Here is a 24,365-nt window from a genome sequence, read left to right as displayed (position 1 = left end):
CTTTCTGACGCAACCCTCCCATTTAGCCAGCCTTGGGACTGGCACTAGGGATCAGCTACGTTTGTGTCTCGAACCGGGGATTTAGCAAGAATAACTAGCTTGAAGTAATTGTTTCCTGTATGACTTTATCAGTCTCTCACAGTCTCTCAATTTTGTCCTACACTTCTTTAAAATGTCACTTCAGTTCATTGAGGTTTGTGGGCATCCATTTATGCAGAGCTATCTTAAGGTCCCACCACAGTATTTCAATCGTGTTGAGGTCTGGACTTGAAGCCATTGCAAAAGCTTGGCTCTTCATTTTTCAGTTTATCACATTCACCCCACATCACCCATCACCCAATCATGACCCAACTTTGCAAACGTAAACCATGCTGCCATGACCTTTTTAGATAGAAGAGGCTTTCTTCTTGCAATCCTTCCAAACAAACCATACTTGTTCAGTCTTTTTCAGTCACAAGCTTCAACACTTAACGTTGTTTACACCATAACAGCCATAGCCAGCTGCTTTTCGTTTCCCCCACAATGGCCCTTGACATTTTCTACTGTTACTGTTTGTGTATAAAACACTTCTGAATATCAACACTTCACAAAAATTCAGGTTAATTGCAATATTTTATGGGGGGGGGGGGGGTTGTTTGTTTGTTTGTTTTTTTACACCCAAATCACCTCATATGCTCTGGCTGGCATTCATCAGTAGCAAATGCATCCTGCCGGTCTGCAGTTTGTGAACTTTTCTCTCGGTAAACATTTTTGTGTTTTTGCCAGTGTTAGCCACTGTTAACTGGTGTTACTGAAGCTTTCTTTGAATTCTTTCGATCTAACATTGTCAGGCTCAAGCATAGCAAATAAGCTCTATTTCGAAATGAGAATGTAATGAAGCTGTTTATCAAAACAGTGTGATGTTTAAACACTCGAGCCTAACATTAGCTAGCATAATGTTAGCCAGCTATAACAACAACAGCTATGTCTGTTATATAGCTTATATATATTCTATGTAGCAGCTATCCAGAGACGAGAGAGTCGCATGTCTGTTCTGCTGATGGTATTAGTAATTACATAAGCATATTTATGTGCAGTTTTTTGCGTTAGATCCCTGCCTTGAGCTCAGAAGATGAGGCTTGTGATAAAAGAGGAAGAGGATAGGTGAAGATGAGGGAAGAGATAACAGGAGGAGGAAAAACTGATGAAAATATAAATGTACAAATCTTAAATGGTTATGTATAGTTTTTGAAAAACTGATATAACTGATAACTGATACATTCTGTTTTTGTTCAGGAATCTGGAACATTAGAATACATTTGTATTTGGGTATAAAGGGATAACACGCTAACTGGGGTCAGCAGAATCTGCTATAGCTTTTGGGGTTTTTGCACGTTCTCTGAGCATTGCACAGTCTGCTGTTGGGGAGAATTTGCTGGGACTTTTAATCCTGGGAAGACTGTGGTTTTGTTTAACACACACCTGAATGTTCAAACCTGCAAAGTGCAAAAAAACCTGCTTTTTTCCAACTGGTGTTGAAACAGTAAAGGTATACTTATTTTTTCACAGAACTCGATGCAGTCTTGTAAAAAGAATCATTAATAAAAGTTTATTTTCATATGACTACAACGATTTGCTCATATTGCCCAGCACTAGTCAGAGGTTATGCAATCCTAATCCTGTACAGGAAAATGGCCCCATCCGGTTTAAATCTGTATCAGCTCTGTTATGTTATTGGTGAACACTCCAAGTTATTTCTCACCTCTCTAGGTTTCCTTCATCCCACCTGTCTCTCTAAGTATATCAACATGTGAAACCAAACTTCTTGGGTTTCCCTTTTCTGGTCTGATTCCTTTCCAATCTGGCACTTGAGAGATTATAGTGTAGATCACTGGCTTGTTAAAAAGTACATTCTTGGCCGAGGCACAATACCACTTCTGTGCTGTTGAAATATCATTTGTGTCTGTATGATATAAATAAAAGTTACAAAAACATGTGTGACAACTAAGATTAGGAAAGAGCAGGAATGCGCGCATGATGTTCCGTTAAGTTATGATAGTTTTGACTTTTTCAAATAAATCTATTAAAACAAGTGGAATGTTGCAGATGTTCAGTCTGGGCTGAAAGAAGCGATGAGGAGGAGGAGTGGAGAGCGAGCAGCGGTACTGACAACGGAGCTGAAATGGATTCTTTGTGAAAGCTGAAAGATGGGGAAACACGAGGATAGCGGTGACGCAGACGCGCACAGAACCCCGACCTTTATCAGAATAAATTCTTCCGAATTTTGAGATATCCTGGGAACTGACAGCATGTGCGTCACAGAGTGGAGAATAATGTAGCGCAAACCTCTGGGTAATGACCAACGTAAAATCCACTAAATGTCAAAGAAATCCATCCTCCAAATGTGATTCTTGTTTCAGTATAAACATAATTATTGTGAAGATTTTCCTTGCAGGGGAGAGGAGAGAGGTCATATATGAGTTTGACATCAGATTTAAGAGAAATGTCAACTCTAGCACATATCAGGGACACCTCACAGCTATAAGAAATAATGTCAAAGCATGCTGCCAGCCTGCATAGAGTCTCAGTAGAGGAATATTTTAACATATATCTGAAATGATGCTTCTCATGTCAAGAAGAAAAGATGTGAAAAGAAAACTAGAAGAAGTGAATCATTTGAAGAAGAGTATGGTATTGCTGGAGGGTCCTGTCTTAGTATATTTGCAGCCCAGCAGAAAGAGACTGGTTCAGTAGATATCAAGCCCCGTTCAAAACGATTTGCTCGTAATGCATCGCCATGTGGCTGATGTTTGGTTGCTAGTGGACATTCCAGGCTCCCCATTGCGTCAGTAACCCTGTAACATATGTACCACCCCCCTCACATGCCAATCATCGGTATCCTACTCGTGAATCGGTCGCTGCATCAATCCCTCACCTAAAAGCTGATTTTAAGGTTCACTCGGGGCTTGTAAATCCAGTTTTTTCACCTCACTACAGGCCATTGAGATTCTTTGACATTTCATGGTCTCTGGTCACCACATGTATTCAAACAGGACCAGCAACTTCAGACCAGCAAATTCTTGGAACGGCCTCAAGGTGACTACCAGCTCAGTAGTTCCCTGAAGAACTACAGTCCCTCAAGGGTGATTTTTTTGTCTAACTTACCCATGTGGATGCTGGATTAAGGACTATAGATACGTGTGAGTATTAATGTTAAATCTAATCTACTAATAAAATATGTTTTATTATTAAAGATTAAGATTCCCAGTATATATATGTAGTGATGAAAATTAGCTTTTTGTGGGTTGGTAGGGGAAAACATTGGACACTGCCTAACTGGCTTCAACAGTGCTGTGTGCGGTAGTGAGAAGGATGTTCAGACTATAATCTGTGGTGACTGTGTCCACCCCAGGCTACCCCTTGGCTCCGCCCATGTCCGTAAGGATAACAACTATCAGAAGGGACTGACGCATCAGCTTTGCTATATAAATGTATAATAACCTCTCCTGCTGCTAGTCTGAATGCCTTCCTGTCTGCTGAAAAACACTGGTGTGGTAGACTAATCTCTGCGCTTACAGATAACCACCTAACCGACACCCCATCCCTCATTCCAAAGCAGCTGGGACATTTTTGAGGTAGTGGTTTTGCACTGGTGAACTGAGGCTGTAGGGGGGCACCGAGAATTTAATATGAAGTTGAGAAAATTGTCAGCAACTGGATTCCAGGGGATAAAATGGCTGGATGGAAAAGCAATCGCAGGCACAACCAAGGATGGTGGTATGTGGGCTATCGTATAATGAATAACGATCCACTGATTTTATATTGTTCATCCACTTCTGCTGGACTTAAACATTACAAAGAGGAAGCAAGAGAACAAATAAGTCCTGGTACTTGGAATACAATAAAACAATGCTGACATGCAGCATCACTATCCATGTGCATTACCTCAAAGTAGCAATTTCCCTTTGATAAAGGCCGGCCAGCCACATAGCATCCCACTTCTTCAGAGTTCCCTTGGTAACTAAAGAGGAGAAATTACAGGTTAACAATGGGTGATTTCTAGTAATTGCTGTATGCACAGTCAGAAAGAATACATTTCATCTCACACAAAGTCCTCTTGATTTTGATCAATAGGCACACACCGACACATGCAACAGATGTGAGAAATAAGATGGACATTAAAATGCTAATAATAACAAAAGCAGATTTATATAATTCAAATAAACCACACACGTGTAATGATTGCAATTGTTTCTGCCCTTTGTGGACTTTCTTTTGAGACTGTTGTCTGCTGCGTGTTTGATCGGGGGAGCAGATCACTGCTGCTTTATTTCCTTTGCCATTTTATTTTGAAAATTAATAAATAAATATATCCATGATGAAATGTCTCTGCAGACAGCTATACATTTGTGCAGACTCAAATCAATTCTCTTTGGAAATAAGAAGAATTTGTTGAGAACAAAAATGTTAAGCTATGCAAATAAATTAGACATGTCGCTATTCCTGGCTCAAATAGCACACATAAGCACAATGGGGCCACATATACAGTAGTTAAGGCAAGGAGTGAGCTTCCAGATATGGTGCATTATCCTGCTGGAAGCCGCCATAAGATGATAGATGGGTACACTGCGGTCAGAAAGGGATGTACATTGCAACTCCATAAAAATATTGAATCAAATTAAGAGAATCTTGAACCTCCCAGTAGTGTCAACTTTTGCCCCGATCTGCCACAATCCTAGCTTTACGCCTAGTACAATGGATGCTGCTTTCAAACAATGGCCTGTCAAAGGGTTAATTGCTATAAAGGATCTTTATATTGACAATCATTTTGCCTCCTTTGCTCAGCTTCAGACAAAGTACAATCTCCCTACAAGTCATTTTTTTCGGTACTTACAAATTAGGAATTATGTCAAGCAAGCATTCTCAAATTTAGATACCATCCCCACACAGCATGTCTTTTACAATATAATGAACAAACCTTCCACCTCAAAACACTTAATTTCTCGGCTTGTTAACCTTTTTTCTTCGGCAGCCCCCTCTTGCCATATTAAAGAGGCTTGGACAAGGGACACTGGTTTGGTTATCACTGACGATTTATGGGCTGAAGTGTTAAGCCGGATAAAACTATGCTCTGTTAACGCCTGGCTTCAGTTAATTCAATTTAAGGTTGTCCATAGACTGCACTATTCCAAAACCAAATTGAACAAGATTTTTCCTAACGTTTCCCCCAAATGTGATAAATGTAAACTTGTGGACGGTACTCTTGGCCATCTTTTTTGGTCCTGTTCTACACTTACAGCCTTTTGGACTAGTATTTTTAGTTTCTATAGCATTGTTTACGATAGGCAACTGTATCCTGACTGTCTTATGGTGATCCTGGGCTGCTCCAGCGACTCCTTGGCACTTCCCTTTGCTGTTCAACAGGCCCTCATGTTTGGTATGGTGATTGCCAAACGTCTGATTCTGGGGGAGTGGAAATCCGCCTCCCCTCCCTGCTTCAAGAGGTGGCTCGAGGAGATGGTTTCCTGTTTATACTTGGAAGAAATTCGGTTCTCTGCGTCTGATTCCATGGAGAAGTTCAGGAAGATATGGGGGCCCTTTATAGACCACATTAAGAAGGACAGTTCACGCCCTGGGTCCTGACCATGTTGTTTAAACTGCTTTCATTCTGAGCTGTTGCCCATAACTGTTATTGCATAATTGTTATCGGCTCCTCCTAGCGATCTTTGGATTTGATCTTGTGGATTGGACTCACTGGATTGTGAGTTGTTTGACATGTATACCAGTTGCTTTTTTTTCTTCTCTGCTGTTCTTAATAAGTGCTGGCTGTGTACCCTGTTGTGGGGTTTGTTGCTCTGTTTTTTTTTTGGTTTTGTTTTTGTTTGTTTGTTTGTTCCTGTGTTTTGTTTTTGATTTTGTTTTGTTGTTATTGTCTTTATTGTCTGTGTTCCTCTGTCCCGCTGTTTGTGAATGTGTAAAAATTTTGAAACTTGCATAAATAAATACATTACAAAAAAAAAAAGAAAAAAAAAGAAAGGGATGTACATGGTGAGCAACAATACTCAGACAGGCTGTGACTTTGAAATTATGCTCAATTAGTGCTAAGGGGGAAAAAAGTGTGCCAGGAAAATATCCTCCACACCATTACAGCACCACCACCAGCCTCAACTGTTGATACAATGCAGGATGGATCCATGCTTTCCTTGTTGCTTACCCAAATTTCTGATCCTACTATCCAAATGCTTCAGCAGAAATGGAGACTCATCAGACCAGGCAACGTTTTTTCCAATCTTCTACTGTCCAATTTTGGTGAGCTCGTGGCAGTAGTGGCCTCTGTATCTACTGAAGTGTCTGGTGACTTTATTTTGTATAGAAAAACCCTGTGTTTAGAGATTTCAACCAGAAAACCTCCTGTACATCTTTAGTGTGTGAACTTCCAAGCCTGTTAAACTTTCAAGTCAGGAAATTTCTACCATCACCAGTGTTGCTTTGATGATGGTTGTACTGGCCCGTATTCTTCCCTACTTATCCGTCTTAGAGTCACATGGGAGATGGAACCTTTCCCAGGATTATGTTCTACATAAATAAACTGACAAAAAAATAAATTGCCAAACTGACTGTTACTGGAAATGAAAATATTTATCATGGCACTGATAACTGTTCCTAATGTGCATCAGTAATTACAAGAGGCTCCAAAGGTCTAAGCAATACAAAACAAAACAATCCTCGCTTCACCCTGTTCAACACAGCCAAATGATCTCTTCAAGTGAATCCCCAAACAGTGGCATTTAAGAACAGGCTGACCTGAGTGTGTCTCCATCCTTCTGCAGCCTCATATATCGCTCCTGTGCTGGCCGACCATCACCGATGTCTCTGACACGACGCCTCAGATTCAGGAGGCATCTGTGGTGTAGTACGTTGATGTCATCCATCTGAGTAAAGAAAATGGAACTGTTAAAACAAAATAAGCACTTTATGATCATGTACAGCAGGCTCTGTAATCTTTACTATCAAATCACACTGGCCAATCTGTTGTCTAATCTCTTTTACAATGTACTTCAGAAACATGTACACTTTTTTTTTTTTTTGGGGGGGGGCATGTCCGGTTTCCGGTTAATGATGAATTGACTTCATTCTGAGACATGTTTCATACCCGGTTGTAATCTGTTCTCCACAAATTATTCCAAACTCTTTGTTCTTCATAGCCACAACCTGGAGTGATGTTTACATGTGCCTGGTCAAACAAATCTAAGAGTGAGGACAATTTATGTCTCACCCTTCTGCACTTGACCTAAGCACTGCTCATATAGTTCATATATTTAACCTCACTTGAAACAAATGCAAGTCCAAAAATCTGGAACGCTCGCAGCTTTTCCCATTACATTAAGGTTGAAGATCCAAAGCATCTTTTAGGCTACGTTCACACTGCAGGTCTTAATGCTCAATTCCGATTTTTTTGTCTGCTTGTTCACACTACAAATAAAATGCGACAGCAAACGCGCTCTAGTGTGAACGCTCAAAGAGGCCCGCATGCGCAAAAGAAGATGCCACACACAACGCGCTCTGTTTAGACCCAGAGCAAACAGTATTGTTTGACTCATGGCCCTTAATATAAAGACTTCGGACTTTACGTTTCCCAATTTTTGCTTTAAGTTATTTTGTTATTTACATAATAATGTAAATAACCTAATAATGATCCTTATTGCTGTTTTAGAGGAGCGGTGCTTCAAAGGATAGTTGCAGATTTCTGTCAGAATCTGCAGATTATACAGTACAAATAAAATGTTCGCGTTTCTCCAACGTTGTCTTCCCAACAGTTTCACTAACATCTACACTGGATGGCCAGGAAGCGTTCGCGATGTCTTCTCGGGCACTTCTCCGGCGCTGATAATTGGCGTCTGTCTTGTGTCAGTGACGTAAAAGACGGATTTAATGCGACATGACCGTTCAAACAGCAGTCGCTTTCTAAAACATCGGATATGTATCAGATTCAGTACCACATACGAAAGTGACCCAGATCGGATTTGAAAATATCGGATTTGTGCCGTTCACACTGTCATACCATGATCGGATATGGGTCGCATTGGGTCAAGAAAATCGGATTTGATGCGCTTTCGCCTGCAGTGTGAACGTAGCCTTAGTTGCTACCTTATTCATAAGGGGTTTCCACAGAGGGTAGCTCTGCATATTTGATTTAGCAGATTTTTACACTACATCCTCCTCCTGACACAACCCGGAAGGTATTTGTGTCTCCTCCCAGGATTGAACCAGGGATCTTTTGCTGGTTAGGCAAATATGTAAACCACTACACTACAGAGCTAACAGACATCAGCTTGAAGGTTTATTTGATCAACTCTAGCCTCCCATTTTCAGTTAAGCCCCTTCTCACATTGACGAATGCAACAGTTTGACTGTTTATCTTATTTATTCCTTGGAGTAACTGGAAAGAAAATAGCTGAGAAACAGTCTAAGAGAAGTCGAGGAAGTCAGACAGACCTCTCAAATTATATAAATCCTCTTCCAGAGGCTCCCAGAACTCTGGGAGAGGATTCTGAGGGGTCTGTCCAACAATTTAGTAGTTAATAGAGATGGACCGATCCGATATTACGTATCGGTATCGGTCCGATACTGACGTAAATTCCTGGATCAGATATCGGAGAGAAATAAAAAATGTAATCCGATCCATTAAATATCAAAAAAGCACCTCACAAAACTTGCGACACGGCGTAACTCGGTTCATAACCGTAGCACGTCGGAGCAGTGTGCTCACGTGATAGAGCGGCTGTGTGTATTTGTAGCCTCTACCAAACCAGCATTTTATCTCCGAGGAAGTGATCCCAGAGAGAAGTAAAGCAAGTGTGTAAGTTCATCTCTGAATGTTTGTAAAGCATTCCCACATTAAGCTTAACAACCGATATATGGAGCGACTGCCTCTTCTCTCTTCCTCCCTCTCCTGCTGCTACTTCAAACGTGAAACTGATCAATGATCAGCTGATCGGCTTTTCTGTCGCGAGTCCGTCTCTCTTCTTTGTTTATCGCCCACTTCGCGCCAGAAAGAGGAAACCTGCGGCTGAACAACAGCAGCACGTTTAAGCTTGATAATCTTTTGTTAGAATTTATTTAATATTACTTTCTAGACCCGGATCCTTTTCTACGTAGCTGACAGCTGGTAACTCTGCAGGGGCGGATCTAGCAAAGTTTAGCCAGGGGGGCCGATAGGGCACTAACAGGGAAAAGGAGGCACAAAGACATACTTTGACCTTTGGGGTATGAACTAACAGGCAGACATTCACCTTCAGGAATTTCTGGTAGAGAGCAGTATTCATGTTTCCATCAGTTACAGCAAGTCATGCTGAAGCAACAAAGCAACTTCAGACCAAAAGCTGTCGCTCTTCTTATGAAATGCTGTGTTAGTTTTACGCCAAATGTAACAAGACGCAAACTTTTCTTTCATCAGTTCCCAGACTTTTTTCCCCCAAAGTCTTCGGAATCATCAAGATGTTGCTGGAAAATGTAAGGCAAGCCTTTATGTTCTTTTTGGTTAAGAGTAGTTTTCACCTTGGTACACTCCCATAGTTGACATTTTTGCTCAGTCTCTTTCTTATTTTTGAATCGTGAACACTGAATCTTAACTGAGGCCTTCAGTTCTGTAGATGTTGTTCTGTGTTCTTTTGTGATCTCCTGCATGAGTCGTAGATGCGCTCTTGGAGTAATTTTGGAAGGCCGAACACTCCTGGGAAAGAGCACTACTGCTCCAAATTTTCTCTATTTGCGGATAATGGCTCTCACCGTGGTTCACTGGAGTCCCAAACCCTCAAGAATGCCTCTCTAATCCTTTCCATGACTTTGTTTCTCATCTGTTCTTTCTTTTGATTGTGGCATGTGTTGTTTTTATCCTGTTTCACTTCATCAGACAGATTCTATTTAACTGAATTCTTCAGACAAAAAGTCTTGCAGCAATCAGTAATATGGCAAATATAGTGAACTTAAGTTGAAAATGAATGTGATTAATTGCAGTATATTCGTGATTTAACGAGGGGGAATTTCTTTTTCACACAGGGCCAGGTAGGTTTAAAGAGCTTTTCTGCTTTTTCAGAGAACTGTATACACTTAATAACATGTATAAACCGCCAGTCAATCATACAGATGAGTTTCTAAATAAATCTCAGTCTTAATCGTCACCTACTTTCTATAACCATTTTATGAACTATTAAACATGTATCAGCACGAAGAAACAGGTGGGACACACACTGAAGCTAGCCAGAATAAATCATAGTTATGATAGTTATTGACATTTATTACAGTTTTAAATTCTATAAAATTCTTGCTTCCAATGACCCCAAGGCATAAGAGAAACGGTACACTAGAAATACAAACGTAAAGCTTTCGCCGTCACGGTCGCAAGAAGGGGGCGTGCCGATGTTTACATCTGTCATCCAGCTGCCGTGCTAACGAAGATGCTAGTTTTAAGTTCAGGTGATGGTCAAACAGGTAACTTGTGTATTGTTAGCTGAAGGTTACAGGTAAGGGATGATTAAACGAGCCTCCAAAATTACAAACATCAGCTCACCAGACGAAGAGGGGGGGAAAGCGGTTGAATTTGGCCAGGAAGCTAAACGCAGGTTAGCGTCATTAGCGGCTAATGCGATAGCCTCTTTATGCTTCAGCGCAAAGCAAAGAGAACAACGAGAGACTGTTCCCTAAAGCCGGAGAGCAGGAGTTTTGCGTCAGTGTAGCCGTCATTTCCAATAACTCACTCGCTAACCTGCTATCTAGGCAGTAAATGAGGCAGAAACTCACTTTCGTCCATCAGCTATCCATCCATCAGCGGCACACTTGTGTAAACTTTGGGAACGGCGCTTCCCAGTGACGTCACGCCCCATTCCGCTGAACGGGCCAATTGCAGCGAGGTTTGAGAAGTGGTGAGAAGCCACTTGGCCAATCCCGCTTCTGCGATGTATATATCAGCCATGTATTTGGCACCATTCATTATGTTCATGAATCCCTCACCACACACTTTACACTCTGTAAACCTCGCCTTCTGTTCACAGGTTCTGTTTCATTATCCCAAACTGAAACATTACTATAAATATGAATTAGGCAGTTGGCTACCTCAGTAGGGGTCCAGAGGGGATATGACCCACTCCCCACCACAGGGTTTGTGTAGAAGAAGAAGTGGCAGCAGAGAGAGAAACTTTCTGAGCCAGTTGGGACAGATCTGAACTTTTTTGGAGGAATCAAGAGAAGGAAGAAATTGTGTTTAGCCTGCCCGAAGGAGGAAAAATGAATAATCCAGGGCACTGTGGAAAACAGAGCCCCCGTCGGTCTGGCAAGTGTCTTGGAACATTCTCCTAATATGTGGAAAAGGACTAGAAGTGCTGCGGCTTGCAAGCTGATGGGAACACAAGACGGCAGGTGATTTCTGCCCTCCTTGCCAAGATTAATCAGAACAGCAGGCGGCTGATGGCAAGGCCGAAATTGGCCTCATGTAGCCCTGAATTCCAGCCAGTACAGGCCGGTGGGTATGTCTGTCTGTATGCGCTGCAGAGTCTGAGCTGCTACTGCGGGAGCCAGGCAAACGTTTTAACAACTAAATGTCTTAAGGTCAGGCACTGTATTCAAAAAAAAAAAAAGCTAGTGAGAAATGTCATTACCACTCAGCGTTGTTGGCTTAATATGAATATTTATGCCCTGTTTGTTTGCTTTTACATCTGTATGCGGACCAGTGAAAGGCAAGGTAAAGTTATAACCTTGATTATTATCACGCATAAGCACTGTTTGAGAAACAGCACTCCCTGACGGCTGCAGACTCCCCCAGCAGGACAAAGCTCCTGCCAGACTACAAAACCTGAAAGGAACACAATAAAGGCCTAAAGTGTTGAGTTTTGGCCTCCCCCAGTCTGATCAAACATCCCAATGATGTGCCAGAACAAGCCAAAACCACAGAGGTCTCACCCCTGTAACTCACAGCACCCAATCTGCTGAATGGACATCCAGAGAGTTCCCGTGTCCATGCCCTGATGGATAAGAGCTGTTTTGGCAGACTCAATCAATATTAGGCCAACCTCTACCAGTGATGTTGTAATCCTGTGATGTGTTGCAGGGATAGTTGGGCACAAGTGACAAGAGTGGCAAAAACAAAACAGAAAGAACTGCTCCCAAAACATAAATGCTTTTTCTAACTAAATGAGTATACACAAAAGTGCAGCTTTGACTAAGAATGAGAGGTCTGATCTAACCACTTCACTCTCTCAACTGCAGTAGTTGCAAAGTTACTTTTTGCATATGCCTGTAAGAAAACAAGACTTGTGCCTTTTACAGTTTTGTGCGCTGTAAAAACATCATTTAGATACACTGAATAATCTGAATCACATGAGAATATTTAACATAACTGGGCTGAGGTGTCCATTTTATTATGCCAGGGTCAAGTGTTGTACATTGAGAAGAAGCGCAGAGGAATCAGTAGCTGAAGAAAATCCTTACTGAGTGGAGCATAATTCAGTTTGGTCTTGTGCATTTGTCCCTCTCCTCCTCCCTCTAATTATCCAGATGATTACTCTTCCAAGTCAAACACCTGGCAAGCAAAAGCTCCAACTGCCATTTAATATCTGATAGCTACTGAAATATAATCTAGAGGTTTAACAGTTTATGAAAGACTGGATTAGATGTAATGCAATATCCGACATGGCAGTGATTAGGCTGATGCACGCAGTTGGTGCATGGAGTAAACTTACATCAGTGTATGAGCACGCTGTATTTCTTCTGAATCCAGCTCATTCTGTGAACTTTGACACGTGTGACAGAAAGACAGAGTATTACAGGTGTGTAGCTCAGTTTTAGGATTACATGTTTGCTCAGGAAACATTCTGTCATAACCTCAAACCGAACTCGAGCAGGAGCGAACACACAGCTGTGCATTTGTCGTGGCAAATGACAATGCAGTGGCAGCGCCGCCGATGGAAGCTCATACTATACATTTGTGTTTGTTACCATGGCAAATGTTCTTCCAGAAAGGTCTCTGACATTGGAAAAAGTGCAAATGGCTGAACGTGACTTCTACTGTTTATGCATGGGTAATGTTGAACATAAGTGGAAGAAGAAGGACTAGATGAGTGTGTTCGTATATACCAGGAAAGGGTGGGGAGATTTTGATAATTTCTGAAAGGAACATAATCCACCCCCCACTTGCTCTGTCTCCCTCCCTGCCACCTCCCTCTCTCTCTCTCTTTCTCTCTCTCTCTGAGTCCCAGCCCCTGAAGGTGTCATAACTGTGCTCTCTCTCTCTCTCACTCTCTCTCTCTATCACCGCCTTTCAGATCTTTAAAAGCTGGTGCTTTGCCGTGTCTCTCACGATCTCCATTTGTCTCATCTGGCACTGCAGGGGACTCTCGACCGGCAAAGCACCAAGGAGAGCTACTGTATAGAAGCGGGAGGAAGACTGAGGAAAGAGGAGAGAAAGGGAAAGAGAGTAAGAGTGAGAGAGAAATATACATCCAGAAATAGCATCAGCTACATTTAACTGACAGAGAGTGACAGTGTGGAGAACCTGAGACCTGGACAGAAAATGCCTATCCTTTCTAACTTAACAACCGTTGTATTGTTGCTCATTGCTCACTGCGGATCATGGACCGGGGCGAACCGCTTGGGCCCCTTCAAGGTCTGTCCTTCCTGCAAGGATCCACTGGGGGCAGGTCGGCCCCCCAGGGACCATAATGCTGCTGGCAGCACGTCAGTGCTGGCCCAAGGAGAGCCCTGTGGTGTGTACACCCTGACCTGTGCCAAGGGGCTCCGTTGTGTTCCCCCACCAAGGGAGCACAGCCCCCTCCAGGCTCTGTTGCAGGGAAGGGGCATTTGCGCCAAGTACAGCAAGACTAGTCCCACCGAGAGGCCCCACCCCACAGGTAAGATACTGTATTTACACACACACGTGCATGAAATCACATAGGCACGCACCTACAGATGCAAACAGGGGCTTGCACGGCAACTGCATATAGGCTTGATTTGAAGGGGATATATGGCGACAGCCACACATTAGTGTATATACAGTGTGCCTCCCCCAGTATTGCTATATATTGCATGTGATGCTGTGTCACTTACCAGCACAAGAAGGGACAATTAGTATGTGGCATTTAAGCCTGGTTGCATTTTGTGCACCACTAATGAATTTGCAGACCTCTGGCATCTGTTCCGCAGCACCTCTGGCTTCACTGTTGATGAAAATGTCAGTTCCTTTTATGGTGGAAAATCACCACAATCACATTAACAAAGAGAAAACTACACCTTGAGTGAGCTTTCTTCAATTTTGGGGGATCTGTAAGTGAAGATATGCACCCATGAAGTGTTATTGTTACCATCCATTTCAGTGACAGGGTGCATGACAATGATCTGTCCAACAAGCCGGCTTCTCTGTAGAGAATTTAGAATGAATGTGAAAACTGTAACAGTGTCACCTACATTCTGATCAAGCTGCTTTTTATTGCAGTGATCTCCATCTACTGTTCAAACTGAGATACTGCGATTAACTATCTGAAAAGGAGCCGTACTGACAGAAATTAGGTCTCTCATTAAATGGCCAGCACACATGCATGTCCTCTTACTGAAGGTTCATTAATGTACTACGCTAAAAGAAGCAAAGCTATATCACAAAGTGTGAGTGTATTATTTTAAGTATATAGTGTATAATCTGACCATGGGTGCTATTTTACCGGTATTATGCTTCAATGTTCTCATGTCGGCGTGTCATTTCCTCTCAGGTCCACATCCTTCACACAGTGGTGACATTGAAAAAGTAAGTTCATCCTCTTATTGTGAGATAAGCTACTCCATCTTCACCTAAATCATTAAAAATCTGACATTTCTAACCCTGTTGTGGCTGTATGTTGAGCTGCATCTACACAGTTCTTCCCATAGATCCTCTGTCGTTTGGGGTGTTGCAGTGGCATGTACACACACACACACGCACACACTGCTCTGAAGCCATGCATTATGGTGCATGATGTGTGTGCTGCTATGCGGCAGAACTAATTGAGCATGATGTGAATCAGGAAAGTTTCGAGCCGGCCGCTGCCGCTACAGATTTCTCAGTTAGTGAGCTGGTTTGCTGTGCAGTGTCTGAGCCAGTATGGATGCTATAAGTAGAATGCGATAGCCACCTAAATGGTCATATTTAGGTGACTATTGCACAGTTCAATTTCTCAAAGTGACACAAAAACGCAGAGTCACTTCAAACCATTCAGTGACCTGAAAATCAAAAGCATTGTATAACAATATGGTTATATAATGATATACAATATGTGACATCTGATCTATATATATAGAAATGTGCATTTTCTCTGCTTCTGGCTGGAATGCTGCATCACCGTAGCTAATCCTTAGTGATTCACATCGACATGTGTTCTGCAAAGAGGATTTCTGCCAACACAATCACCTGAGGGGGGATAGCAGCTTGCCACTGCCACTCTTCATATTAAGGCAGGTTCTCTCTGTTTGCCTCTGGCGGTGTTTGAAGTCACACTCTGCGTTGCTGTTTTCAGGCACCCTGTCGCAAGCTGCTCAATAGCGTCCTGAGGGGTCTTGAGCTGACAATCTTCCAGTCTGACCGCGACATCTATATACCCAACTGTGACACTCGTGGCTTCTACAGGAAAAAGCAGGTAGAGCATTATTAGTAGAGCTATCGTGAGGCATGACAGTGGAACTTTGTTGAGCTTATGTGATGGGAAAATGTCTCATTGCTGCACTGACTTGGTGTTACTGTACATGTGTCAGAGCTGCACTCCACTGCAGCTTTCTGTTCAGTGCATCCACAGATTAGTGTGTGACCACAGGGGCTGAGAATAACTGACACCTCTCTCTCAGCCTCTCAGCTGTGGGCTCAGAGAATCACTACTGCGCTATGATGACATATCATTTTCTCTCTTTGCCTCCCTCACCACCTTTCCTACCCTCTATCTCGGCGCTCTTTCCCTATAAAAATCTCCCTCTCTTTCCTTTAATTTCACACAGTGCCGCTCCTCCAAGGGCATGCAGCGTGGCCACTGCTGGTGCGTAGACGAGCTCGGCACGCCCGTGCCTTCACGTGCCAGCGAAGATGGTACCATACCATGCGATGGCGAGTGAGGGACAAGTCCGCCTGGTTGCTCTCAGCCTGGAGGAGGTGGAGAAGGAGGAGGGCGAGGAGGAGGTGGAGGAGCAGGAGCACGGGGAGAGGGGGTGGCTTTAGCTTGTGCTAGACACTGCCTGGACAGGAGGGAGCAGGGATAAACCACTTCCTATGGAAAATACACACCAGTTAATGTCCTCTCTATAAGCAAGACAAACACACTCTCACAGTCCAGCAGTAGCAACAGTAACATCTGCCTGAATGTTCAACAGTTGCAGCAATGTCCTCTGCGTCGTGTGGTGGCGCGCTGCATGCTCACATTATTGCTCCGTGAACTGCCTCAGTGATCCAAGCTGTATCTCTCCGAATGATCTCTATATTCCCTGGCTCTTGTCCTGGCTTTCTGGTAGATTTTTATTTTCCCTTTTCACTTTAGGATAGCTGACACTGCCTGTGTTTGTTCTGATCTCAGTGGGCTGAAATACTGTTACGCAGGTGATGTGACACAACCGTTCGAAAAAAAAAAGTGTCTCCCTCACCGTCCTCTCTCCCTCTCTCCAAAGATACACTGATATCAACATACTTATAATTGACAGAATATTTCTTTTCTATTAATTTATTTTTTTTTGAGTATTTCCATCAAGTACTGCTTGAATCTCACAGTATCTTATATATATATGTCAAGTCAGAGAGAAAAAAAAAAGTCATACTAATATGATCCTGGAAGCTTCTGTTCACTTTCTTTGTCAAAATAGCGTTCTGACTGCTTATTGGTTGATTGTTTGTACATATGTTGGATTTTTGTGGTCGACTGTGTGTTCTGAAGTGGCAGACAAAAAGCTTACGGCTGTTACCCTTTTCAAAAAGTTGTAAGGCATATTTTTATACACGTCAATATAATATTTTATATATGAATTGTTGGTTTATTTAATGAACTACAGTACAATGCCATGTATTTTTATATTGTCAGCAGTTTCTTATTTAAAGACAGAGATTATTTTATTTCATGTTAGGGGAAGTGTTGTGCTTTAGAGGCACTTTTATGGCAAAACTCATCACATTCATCAGAGCTCTATTCAACTGCTGTACATCTTATGGTTAGATCTCATGTTTTTAATTTTCCTTTTTGTTTATTTATGCTTTGTTCATTTGAGAATTTAAGAATGTCCATGTTACTATTATGTTTTCTTTTGGCACATCCTACTTTTAAAATTATGATTTCAATACAGAAAAAAAAGATCAAATTTGTTATTGTTATAGTATGTCTTTCCCGAGTCCTTGCAAAAGTCATGAAATTGTGTGCTATTAAAGTGTGATTAGAATTTATCTATTTCTGACCAATCTTGTTGTGCCAATGTGTGTGCCGTGATGAAAGGTCCATGCACAAAGGACCTGTAAGATTTGCAAATATGAAAATAAAACATAATGATAATAAAAAATAGAGAAGAATAAAACATATATTAATATAACAACTGGTGTTGTGTGTGTTTCTTTTGTGAAATATGTCATTTGAGAGCCATTTTAATCACCCAGGGAGTGACCATGAGAAGAAAACAGCTGTAAAGATCATTTCTTTAGGCCCAAATTTTCACAACAAGAACAAGCAATCATGTAATTAAAAAGGACGTAGCTACACTGATTAAAACACTGTACAGTAGACTGAGGTTAAGTCTCAATCTATAAGAAATAATAATACACTATGTGTACTATAAACTATACATAGATGTATGACTGCATAATGCCAGTGTTTGTAGCATTTAAATGCAAAACTAAGACTAATTAGCGCTAAAGCCAAATGTGTGTTTGGACCAACATTTGTTTACTGATAATAGCTAGAGCCAGTGCTGTGTATATAAAGACTTAATTAGGTACACTTGTTCAACAACTTATCAATGGAAATATCAAATCAGCCAATCACATTGCACAAACATCTTAAGTTTATTATCCAAATTGAACATCAAAATTGAGCAGAAAGATGATTTAAGTGTCTTTGAACATGGGATGGTTGTTGGTGTTAGTGTTTCAGAAGCTGCTGACCAACTGGGATTTCCCCACACAGCCATCTCTGGGGTTTACAGAAGGTGGTCTGAAGAAGAGAAAATTTCTAGTGAGCAGCAGATCTCTGGGTGAAAATACGTTGTTGATGACTGAAGTCAGAAGGGAATAAATAGACTGCTTCAAGTTGGTTGGAAGGCTGCAGTGATTCAAATAACCCCTCGTTGCAACCAAGATATGCAGAAGAATATCTCTGAAAGTACAATGTCAAACCTTAATGTAGATGGACTACAGTAGCAGAGACCACACCAGGTCCCACTCTTGTCAGCTAAGAACAGACTTTGGCATATACAACATGCATGCTTCCAGCATGTCACAAAACTCTAATCATCTTAAAATGATTTCTTGAACATAAAGTAAGTAAGAGGTGTAACTTGAGAGTATTTAGAAGACTTGGTCAGAAGCTTTGCGGCAGCATTCTGAACAACTTGCGGACGATCCACAGAGCCTTCACACAACACGTGAACAAAGAATTTCAATAATCCAAACGAGATGAGACAAATGCATGGATGACCATTTCTAGTTCTGAGCGTGATACAATGGGACTCAGCTTAGCAATATTTTTTAAATGATAAAAACAGGAGTGAACCAATCATTTAGCATGAGTGTCCAAAGTCAGAGCTGAGTCAAAATTTACACCAAGGGTCCTGATAGAAGGTTTGGCAAATGTAGCGAGAGGGCCTAAGTTTTCCATAACCATAGGTACCAATTTTTTGAGTTCACTGTACTCAAATGGCCCCAACAGTTCACAAGAAGCAAACAAATCTGCATCAACACTGTGATGCTACCATGTCAATATGGAGTAAAATCTCAGAGGAATGTTTCCAGCAGCCTGTTGAATCTATGCCATGAAGAACTAAGGCAGTTCTGAAGGAAAAAGTGTTAGTTAGGTGTATGTAATAAAGTAGTCAGTGAGTATACACACTGAGGACTAAAACTAACTGAAAATAGATAAGGAATGGGACATCTTATCTTAATGAACTTGTAGTACCATATCACCCCATTAGAGCACTTCGCTCTCGCACTGCAGGCTTACTTGTTGTTCCTAGAGTATTTAAAAGTAGAATGGGAGGCAGAGCCTTCAGTTTTCAGGCCCCTCTTCTGTGGAACCAGCTTCCAGATTGGATTCGGGAGACAGACACTATCTCTACTTTTAACATTAGGCTTAAAACTTTCCTCGTTACTAAAGCATATAGTTAGGGCTGGGTCAGGGGACCCTGAATCCTCCCATAGTTATGCTGCAATAGGTGTAGGCTACTGGGGAATTCCCATAATGCATTGAGTGTTTCTTCTTTGGTCACGTTACTCATTATCTGTTAATAGACCTCTCTACATTAAATCATTACTTGTTATTAATCTCTGGCTCTCTTCCACAGCATGTCTTTATCCTGTCTTCCTTCTCTCACCCCAACCGATCGCAGCAGGTGGCCCCGCCCCTCCCTGGGCCTGGTTCTGCCGGAGGTTTCTTCCTGTTAAAAGGGAGTTTTCCCTTCCCCATTTCACCAAAGTGCTTGCTTATAGGGGGGCATATGATCGATGGGTTTTTCTATGTATCTATTATTGTAGGGTCTACCTTACAATATAAAGCGCCTTGAGGCAACTGTTGTTGTGATTTGGCGCTGCATAAATAAAATTTAATTGAATTGACACAGGTAAAAAGAATCAGGAAACGTGGAAGTAAAAATAGCAGTGGATATGAAAGATACCTAAAACATGTAGTAATGACAGGAAAATACTATTCACAAAGACAAGATCCACACTAAACATAAAATCAGAGACCAGGAAACATTAGAGAATAAATCTGTGAAGGTTCTCAGTCATCCAGGTCATCGTAGTCAAAGGAGCTTGCAAAGAAAAGCGTCTGGACTTCTTTAAGTTGCTTGAAGACGTTTCACCTCTCATCCGAGAAGCTTCTTCAGTTCTAAGGTCAAATGGCGGAGAGTCCCAGATTTAAACCCAGTGGGAGTGTCCCCCCAAAGAGGGACAAAAGGACCCCCTGATGATCCTCTAATCACATGAGCCAAGGTGTGAAAGCGGGTGTGGGTCCCAATCAGCCAGGGTTTCGGGTGAGCTCATTGTGAAACCTGGCCCCACCTTATCATGTGATTTCCTGAGGTCAGATGGCCCAGGATGTGAGTGGGCGTTAAGGCGTCTGGGGAGGGAACTCAAAACTGGATTATAGATGGCAGACAGTTGGTGTCGTAAACCACCGCCTCTGTTCAAAGATGGTCGCTCACAGTGGACATAGATGGCTTCTTTCACTCCTCTTTCAAACCATTTGTCCTCTCTGTCCAAAATGTGAACATTGGCATCCTCGAAAGAGTGACCTTTGTCCTTTAGATGCAGATGGACTGCTGAGTCTTGTCCTGTGGAGGTGGCTCTTCTATGTTGTGCCATGCGCTTGTGAAGTGGCTGTTTGGTCTCTCCAATGTAGAGGTCTGGGCATTCCTCGCTGCACTGTACAGCATACACCACATTGTTAAGTTTGTGTTTTGGAGTTTTGTCTTTCGGGTGAACCAGTTTTTGTCTGAGTCTGTTGCTGGGTCTGAAATGCACCAGGATGTCATGCTTGGAGAAAACCCTCCTGAGTTTTTCTGATACACCGGCTACATAGGGGATGACAATGTTGTTGCGTCTGTCCTTCTTATCCTCCCTCGCTGGTGTCTGATCTTCTTTTCTGTGCCTCTTTGCTGACTTTATAAACGCCCAATTAGGATAACCGCATGTTTTGAGTGCTTCCTTTACATGTGTGTGTTCCTTCTTTTTCCCTTCAGGCTTAGAGGGAACATGTTCTGCCTGGTGGTGTAGGGTCCTGATTACTCCAAGTTTGTGTTCCAGAGGGTGATGGGAGTCAAAGAGGAGGTACTGGTCCGTGTGTGTGGGCTTCCGGTAAACTTCGATGTTGAGGTTGCCGTTCTCTTCAATGTGCACAGCACAGTCCAGGAAAGGCAAACAGTTGTCCTTTGTGTCTTCCCTGGTAAACTTGATGTTTTTATCCACAGCGTTAATGTGCGCAGTGAAGGATTCCACTTCTTGTCTTTTGATTTTGATCCAGGCGTCGTCCACATATCTGTACCAGTGGCTGGGTACTCTTCCTTTAAAAGAGCCAAGAGGCTTTCTTTCCACTTCCTCCATGTAAAGGTTGGCTACAATAGGTGACACGGGGGAGCCCATGGCACAGCCATGTTTTTGTCTGTAGAAGCCTTCGTTGTATTTGAAGTATGTTGTGGTGAGGCAGAGGTCTAAGTGTGCAAATCTGATCGGGTGTGAAGTTGGTCCTGTCTTCTAAGGAGCTGTCTTCTTGTAGTCGTTTCCTGACAGTCTCCACTGCCTCCGTGGTGGGTATGCAAGTGAAGAGAGAGACTACATCAAAGGACACCATGGTTTCGTCTGTATCCAGGGTAAGTTTCTGGACCTTGTTGGTGAAGTCGGTGGAGTTCTTGATGTGGTGTGGGGTGTTCCCCACGAGAGGTGCAAGGATAGTAGCAAGGTGTTTTGCAATGTTGTAAGTGCCATTTGACCTTAGAACTGAAGAAGCTTCTCGGATGAGAGGTGAAACGTCTTCAAGCAACTTAAAGAAGTCCAGACGCTTTTCTTTGCAAGCTCCTTTGATTAGAGAATAAACACAGAAAGACAAGACGAACAGGAAAAAAGACAGGCAGGAAAACACTCAAGGGAGTAAATATGAGAAATAACAAAGTCAGAATGGGAACTAGATTTAAATGAAAAATAGGAGTTCAAAACTAATCACCCTGAAATGCATCCAAAAATCCACAAATACTAATCAGAAAACAGGCTCAGTGTTATGAGAATGATGAAGCATGAAAATCTGAATCCAAAACTGAATGCATAAAAGATGACACCCTGCTTTGTAGACTCAAAAGAATGTACTCAATACCACTCTGAAGTAAAACAAAAAGAAAAAGAAAAAAAGATGAATGGCTGAACAGAGAGAGAGCACAGCGTCACTACTTAAACTGTCAAAAAGTATTTGGATTTACCAATTTATAAAACAAAAAACAGTCCATATAATATGTATTTATCTCAAAACTGCATGCCAGTACTTATCTACCAGTACTATCAACTGCTCGAGACTTAAAATCATGAACGTGATTTTAAAATGTGGATATTAAATACAATTTGATTCTCTTTAACAGCTCTTTAGTACGAACACAGGGAACTGAGTTGTATTTGAAACTTTGATCTTACTGCTTTGCAAATTTCATTGCAGTGCTTACCACAAAGCGCACAGTCACTTGTTAGTGTGGTTTAAATGATGTGCATCTAATGTGCAGGGTAAGAATCAAAACAACAGTTCACCATTGTTGTTTATTGGGGAATGAAATAAACTGCACTGTCCTGAACTGCTTGTGAAAAGTCGCTGGGTAAATTCTAATTCTTCAGTCAGTGTTGAATAGGTCATTTGGCGACTTCCTGTTTCACACTGTATATAAACGATGGACGTAGCTGACATGATGCCAGCTCTTCATTAGTGACATCCTGCTGTGAAACCTTGAGCTGACAGTGCACCCTCATTGCCAAAACCCAGACTTTCCGTCCACCGTGACTCTAATAATAAGAACAATTTACCAAAAGAACATCATGTTTCATTCAGTATGACCTGAAACTAGCAAAAGAGCCCATGAGGTCATCAGGAAAGTTTTTACTGATGCTTCAAATGAAGGAGCTGAAAACTCATTAGACTAAAGCTAAAGTCTTTTAGCCACCACACGAGTCACCCTCTGATGGATATTGAAAAGAATACAGTTTCAAGGCAGTTAAACTGCACTTATCATGACCCTGGGTCAATTTACCCGGTGTTTGTTTGAGTTTTTTAGACGTTCAAGTTTTGTTTATTTAACTACTCTATGTAATTCTTGGTTTTCTCAGTGTTTATATTTTTTACCTATTTGCCCGCATTACTGTAGTTAGTCCTGTTCTTGGTCCATTTTGGAATTTTCAGTAGTCAATCCTCTTGAGTCAAGTTCATTCATGTGTCTGCTTTCCTAGTTTAGTTATCACACTTCCTGCTTTATTTTGTTTTGCTTCTGTGATTTAGTTCAGCTGTCTCTCATTTGCAACAGTCAATAAATGGCTTGCTTGAAATTGAACTCAGTCTACCTCCACATTTCTGCATCCTCCTCTAACACCTGACACGGCCTAAAGTATCTTTCGAAGCTGACATATGGCTTCACTGTCAGACCTGGAAATGACTCCCATCTTTTATATACAGCCTATGAGTAAAACATAGTAAATCTTCAAAGCATTAAAGACTATGCTGTATAAAACTATATGTGCTTCTATCGATATAATTTGAATACACAGTAATGGCATAAAATTAATACTTTCATATATAATGTTGAGTTACACTTCCCAGTGAATCTTTGCAGAAAGGGCCCTTGAATGGGCCCCAGCAGCTTATTTGTTGTTAAACACTCTGCATATTCTGTCCTGATCTCAGGGATGAAGGCTCCACTTGAAAATTAAAACACAATTTCCACAACAGGTTTTTCTGAAAAAAACAAAACAAAACACGAGAAGCTTAAATCAAGTGTGTACCTAATGGCTATAAACACTTAGGCCTGAAAGGGAACAATAAAGTGTGACAAATCAAATCTGATCTCATAAAGGGAAAAACACTAAAGTCTCATTTTTTTGGGCACTGCTACGCAAACATTATGAACATTTTCTAATCATGAACAAGTAAGACTTCTTTGAATCATTACCTGCATGCAAGCATGGTACTGTGTAGTTCTTGGATTTAAGGCTTTGTGCTTATATCCATTTTCCGAGAATCCCCTCTGCAGTCACACTAACCAGCTGCCAGCAGCGAAACAGAAATTACACATTAGAGCACATTAGAGTCATGCTGCCTTTAAGCCATTAGTAGGCACATAAAGGATAATTTTCTTCTGCTTCTCCGCTCAGGGACCAGATACATGCCTGTTTCCAAGGTAACAGCATAGAATATCTCATATCTCTTTATAAATGCATAATATGAATTGAAGGTCTTGGAGAAAATGAAGACGCAAACATGATCCTTTGTAGAAATCACATCTGTGTCCTATTTCTATATTTGAATCAAAAGTCAACTCAATTCTCTGTTTTTAAATGAGATAAAATGATAAATTTTTGTTGAAGTTGTTGGAAACTGTTAATTATTTTCATGTGTTTTTATAACAGATACCTTGCTTGGTCTTAAGCACCTTGCAAAGCACTTCATTTGTGA

General features: G+C 41.6%; 2 protein-coding genes across 3 annotated transcripts in view; one reads left to right on the top strand and one right to left on the bottom strand.

Annotated features, from left to right (window-relative positions):
• Positions 1-10,867, bottom strand: part of spryd3 (SPRY domain containing 3) — a 75,382-nt gene extending 64,515 nt beyond the window's left edge. For both annotated transcript variants that reach the window (XM_084918353.1, XM_084918354.1), the window contains exons 1-3: positions 10,780-10,867; positions 6,784-6,911; positions 3,925-4,000 (exon numbers count right to left, since the gene is read on the bottom strand). In XM_084918353.1, coding sequence (XP_084774479.1) covers positions 3,925-4,000; positions 6,784-6,911 — 204 coding nt within the window. In that variant the 5' untranslated portion in view covers positions 10,780-10,867. The remainder of the gene's footprint in view (positions 1-3,924; positions 4,001-6,783; positions 6,912-10,779) is intronic.
• Positions 10,868-13,236: 2,369 nt separating this feature from the next.
• On the top strand, positions 13,237-16,996 carry igfbp6b (insulin-like growth factor binding protein 6b). The gene is made up of 4 exons (XM_084917894.1): positions 13,237-13,880; positions 14,733-14,767; positions 15,513-15,632; positions 15,985-16,996. The coding sequence occupies exons 1-4, from the start codon at positions 13,544-13,546 to the stop codon at positions 16,096-16,098; spliced, it is 606 nt and encodes a 201-aa protein (XP_084774020.1). The 5' UTR covers positions 13,237-13,543; the 3' UTR covers positions 16,099-16,996.
• The last annotated feature ends 7,369 nt before the right edge of the window (positions 16,997-24,365 follow it).

This window comes from Perissodus microlepis, chromosome 20 (assembly GCF_051167445.1).
Source record: "Perissodus microlepis isolate ML-2025 ecotype Zambia chromosome 20, ASM5116744v1, whole genome shotgun sequence".
Classification (NCBI taxonomy): domain Eukaryota; kingdom Metazoa; phylum Chordata; class Actinopteri; order Cichliformes; family Cichlidae; genus Perissodus; species Perissodus microlepis.
The sequence above is the reverse complement of the archived record's forward strand: the minus strand, read 5'-3'. Positions and strand labels throughout refer to the sequence as shown.

Bases quoted from the DNA above. Each gene is read 5' to 3' on its own strand.
- igfbp6b (XM_084917894.1), top strand. From the start codon at position 13,544: ATGCCTATCCTTTCTAACTTAACAACCGTTGTATTGTTGCTCATTGCT. The intron at 13,881-14,732 runs GTAAGATACTGT...ATTTCCTCTCAG, and splicing joins CGAGAGGCCCCACCCCACAG to GTCCACATCCTTCACACAGT. The intron at 15,633-15,984 runs GTAGAGCATTAT...AATTTCACACAG, and splicing joins GCTTCTACAGGAAAAAGCAG to TGCCGCTCCTCCAAGGGCAT.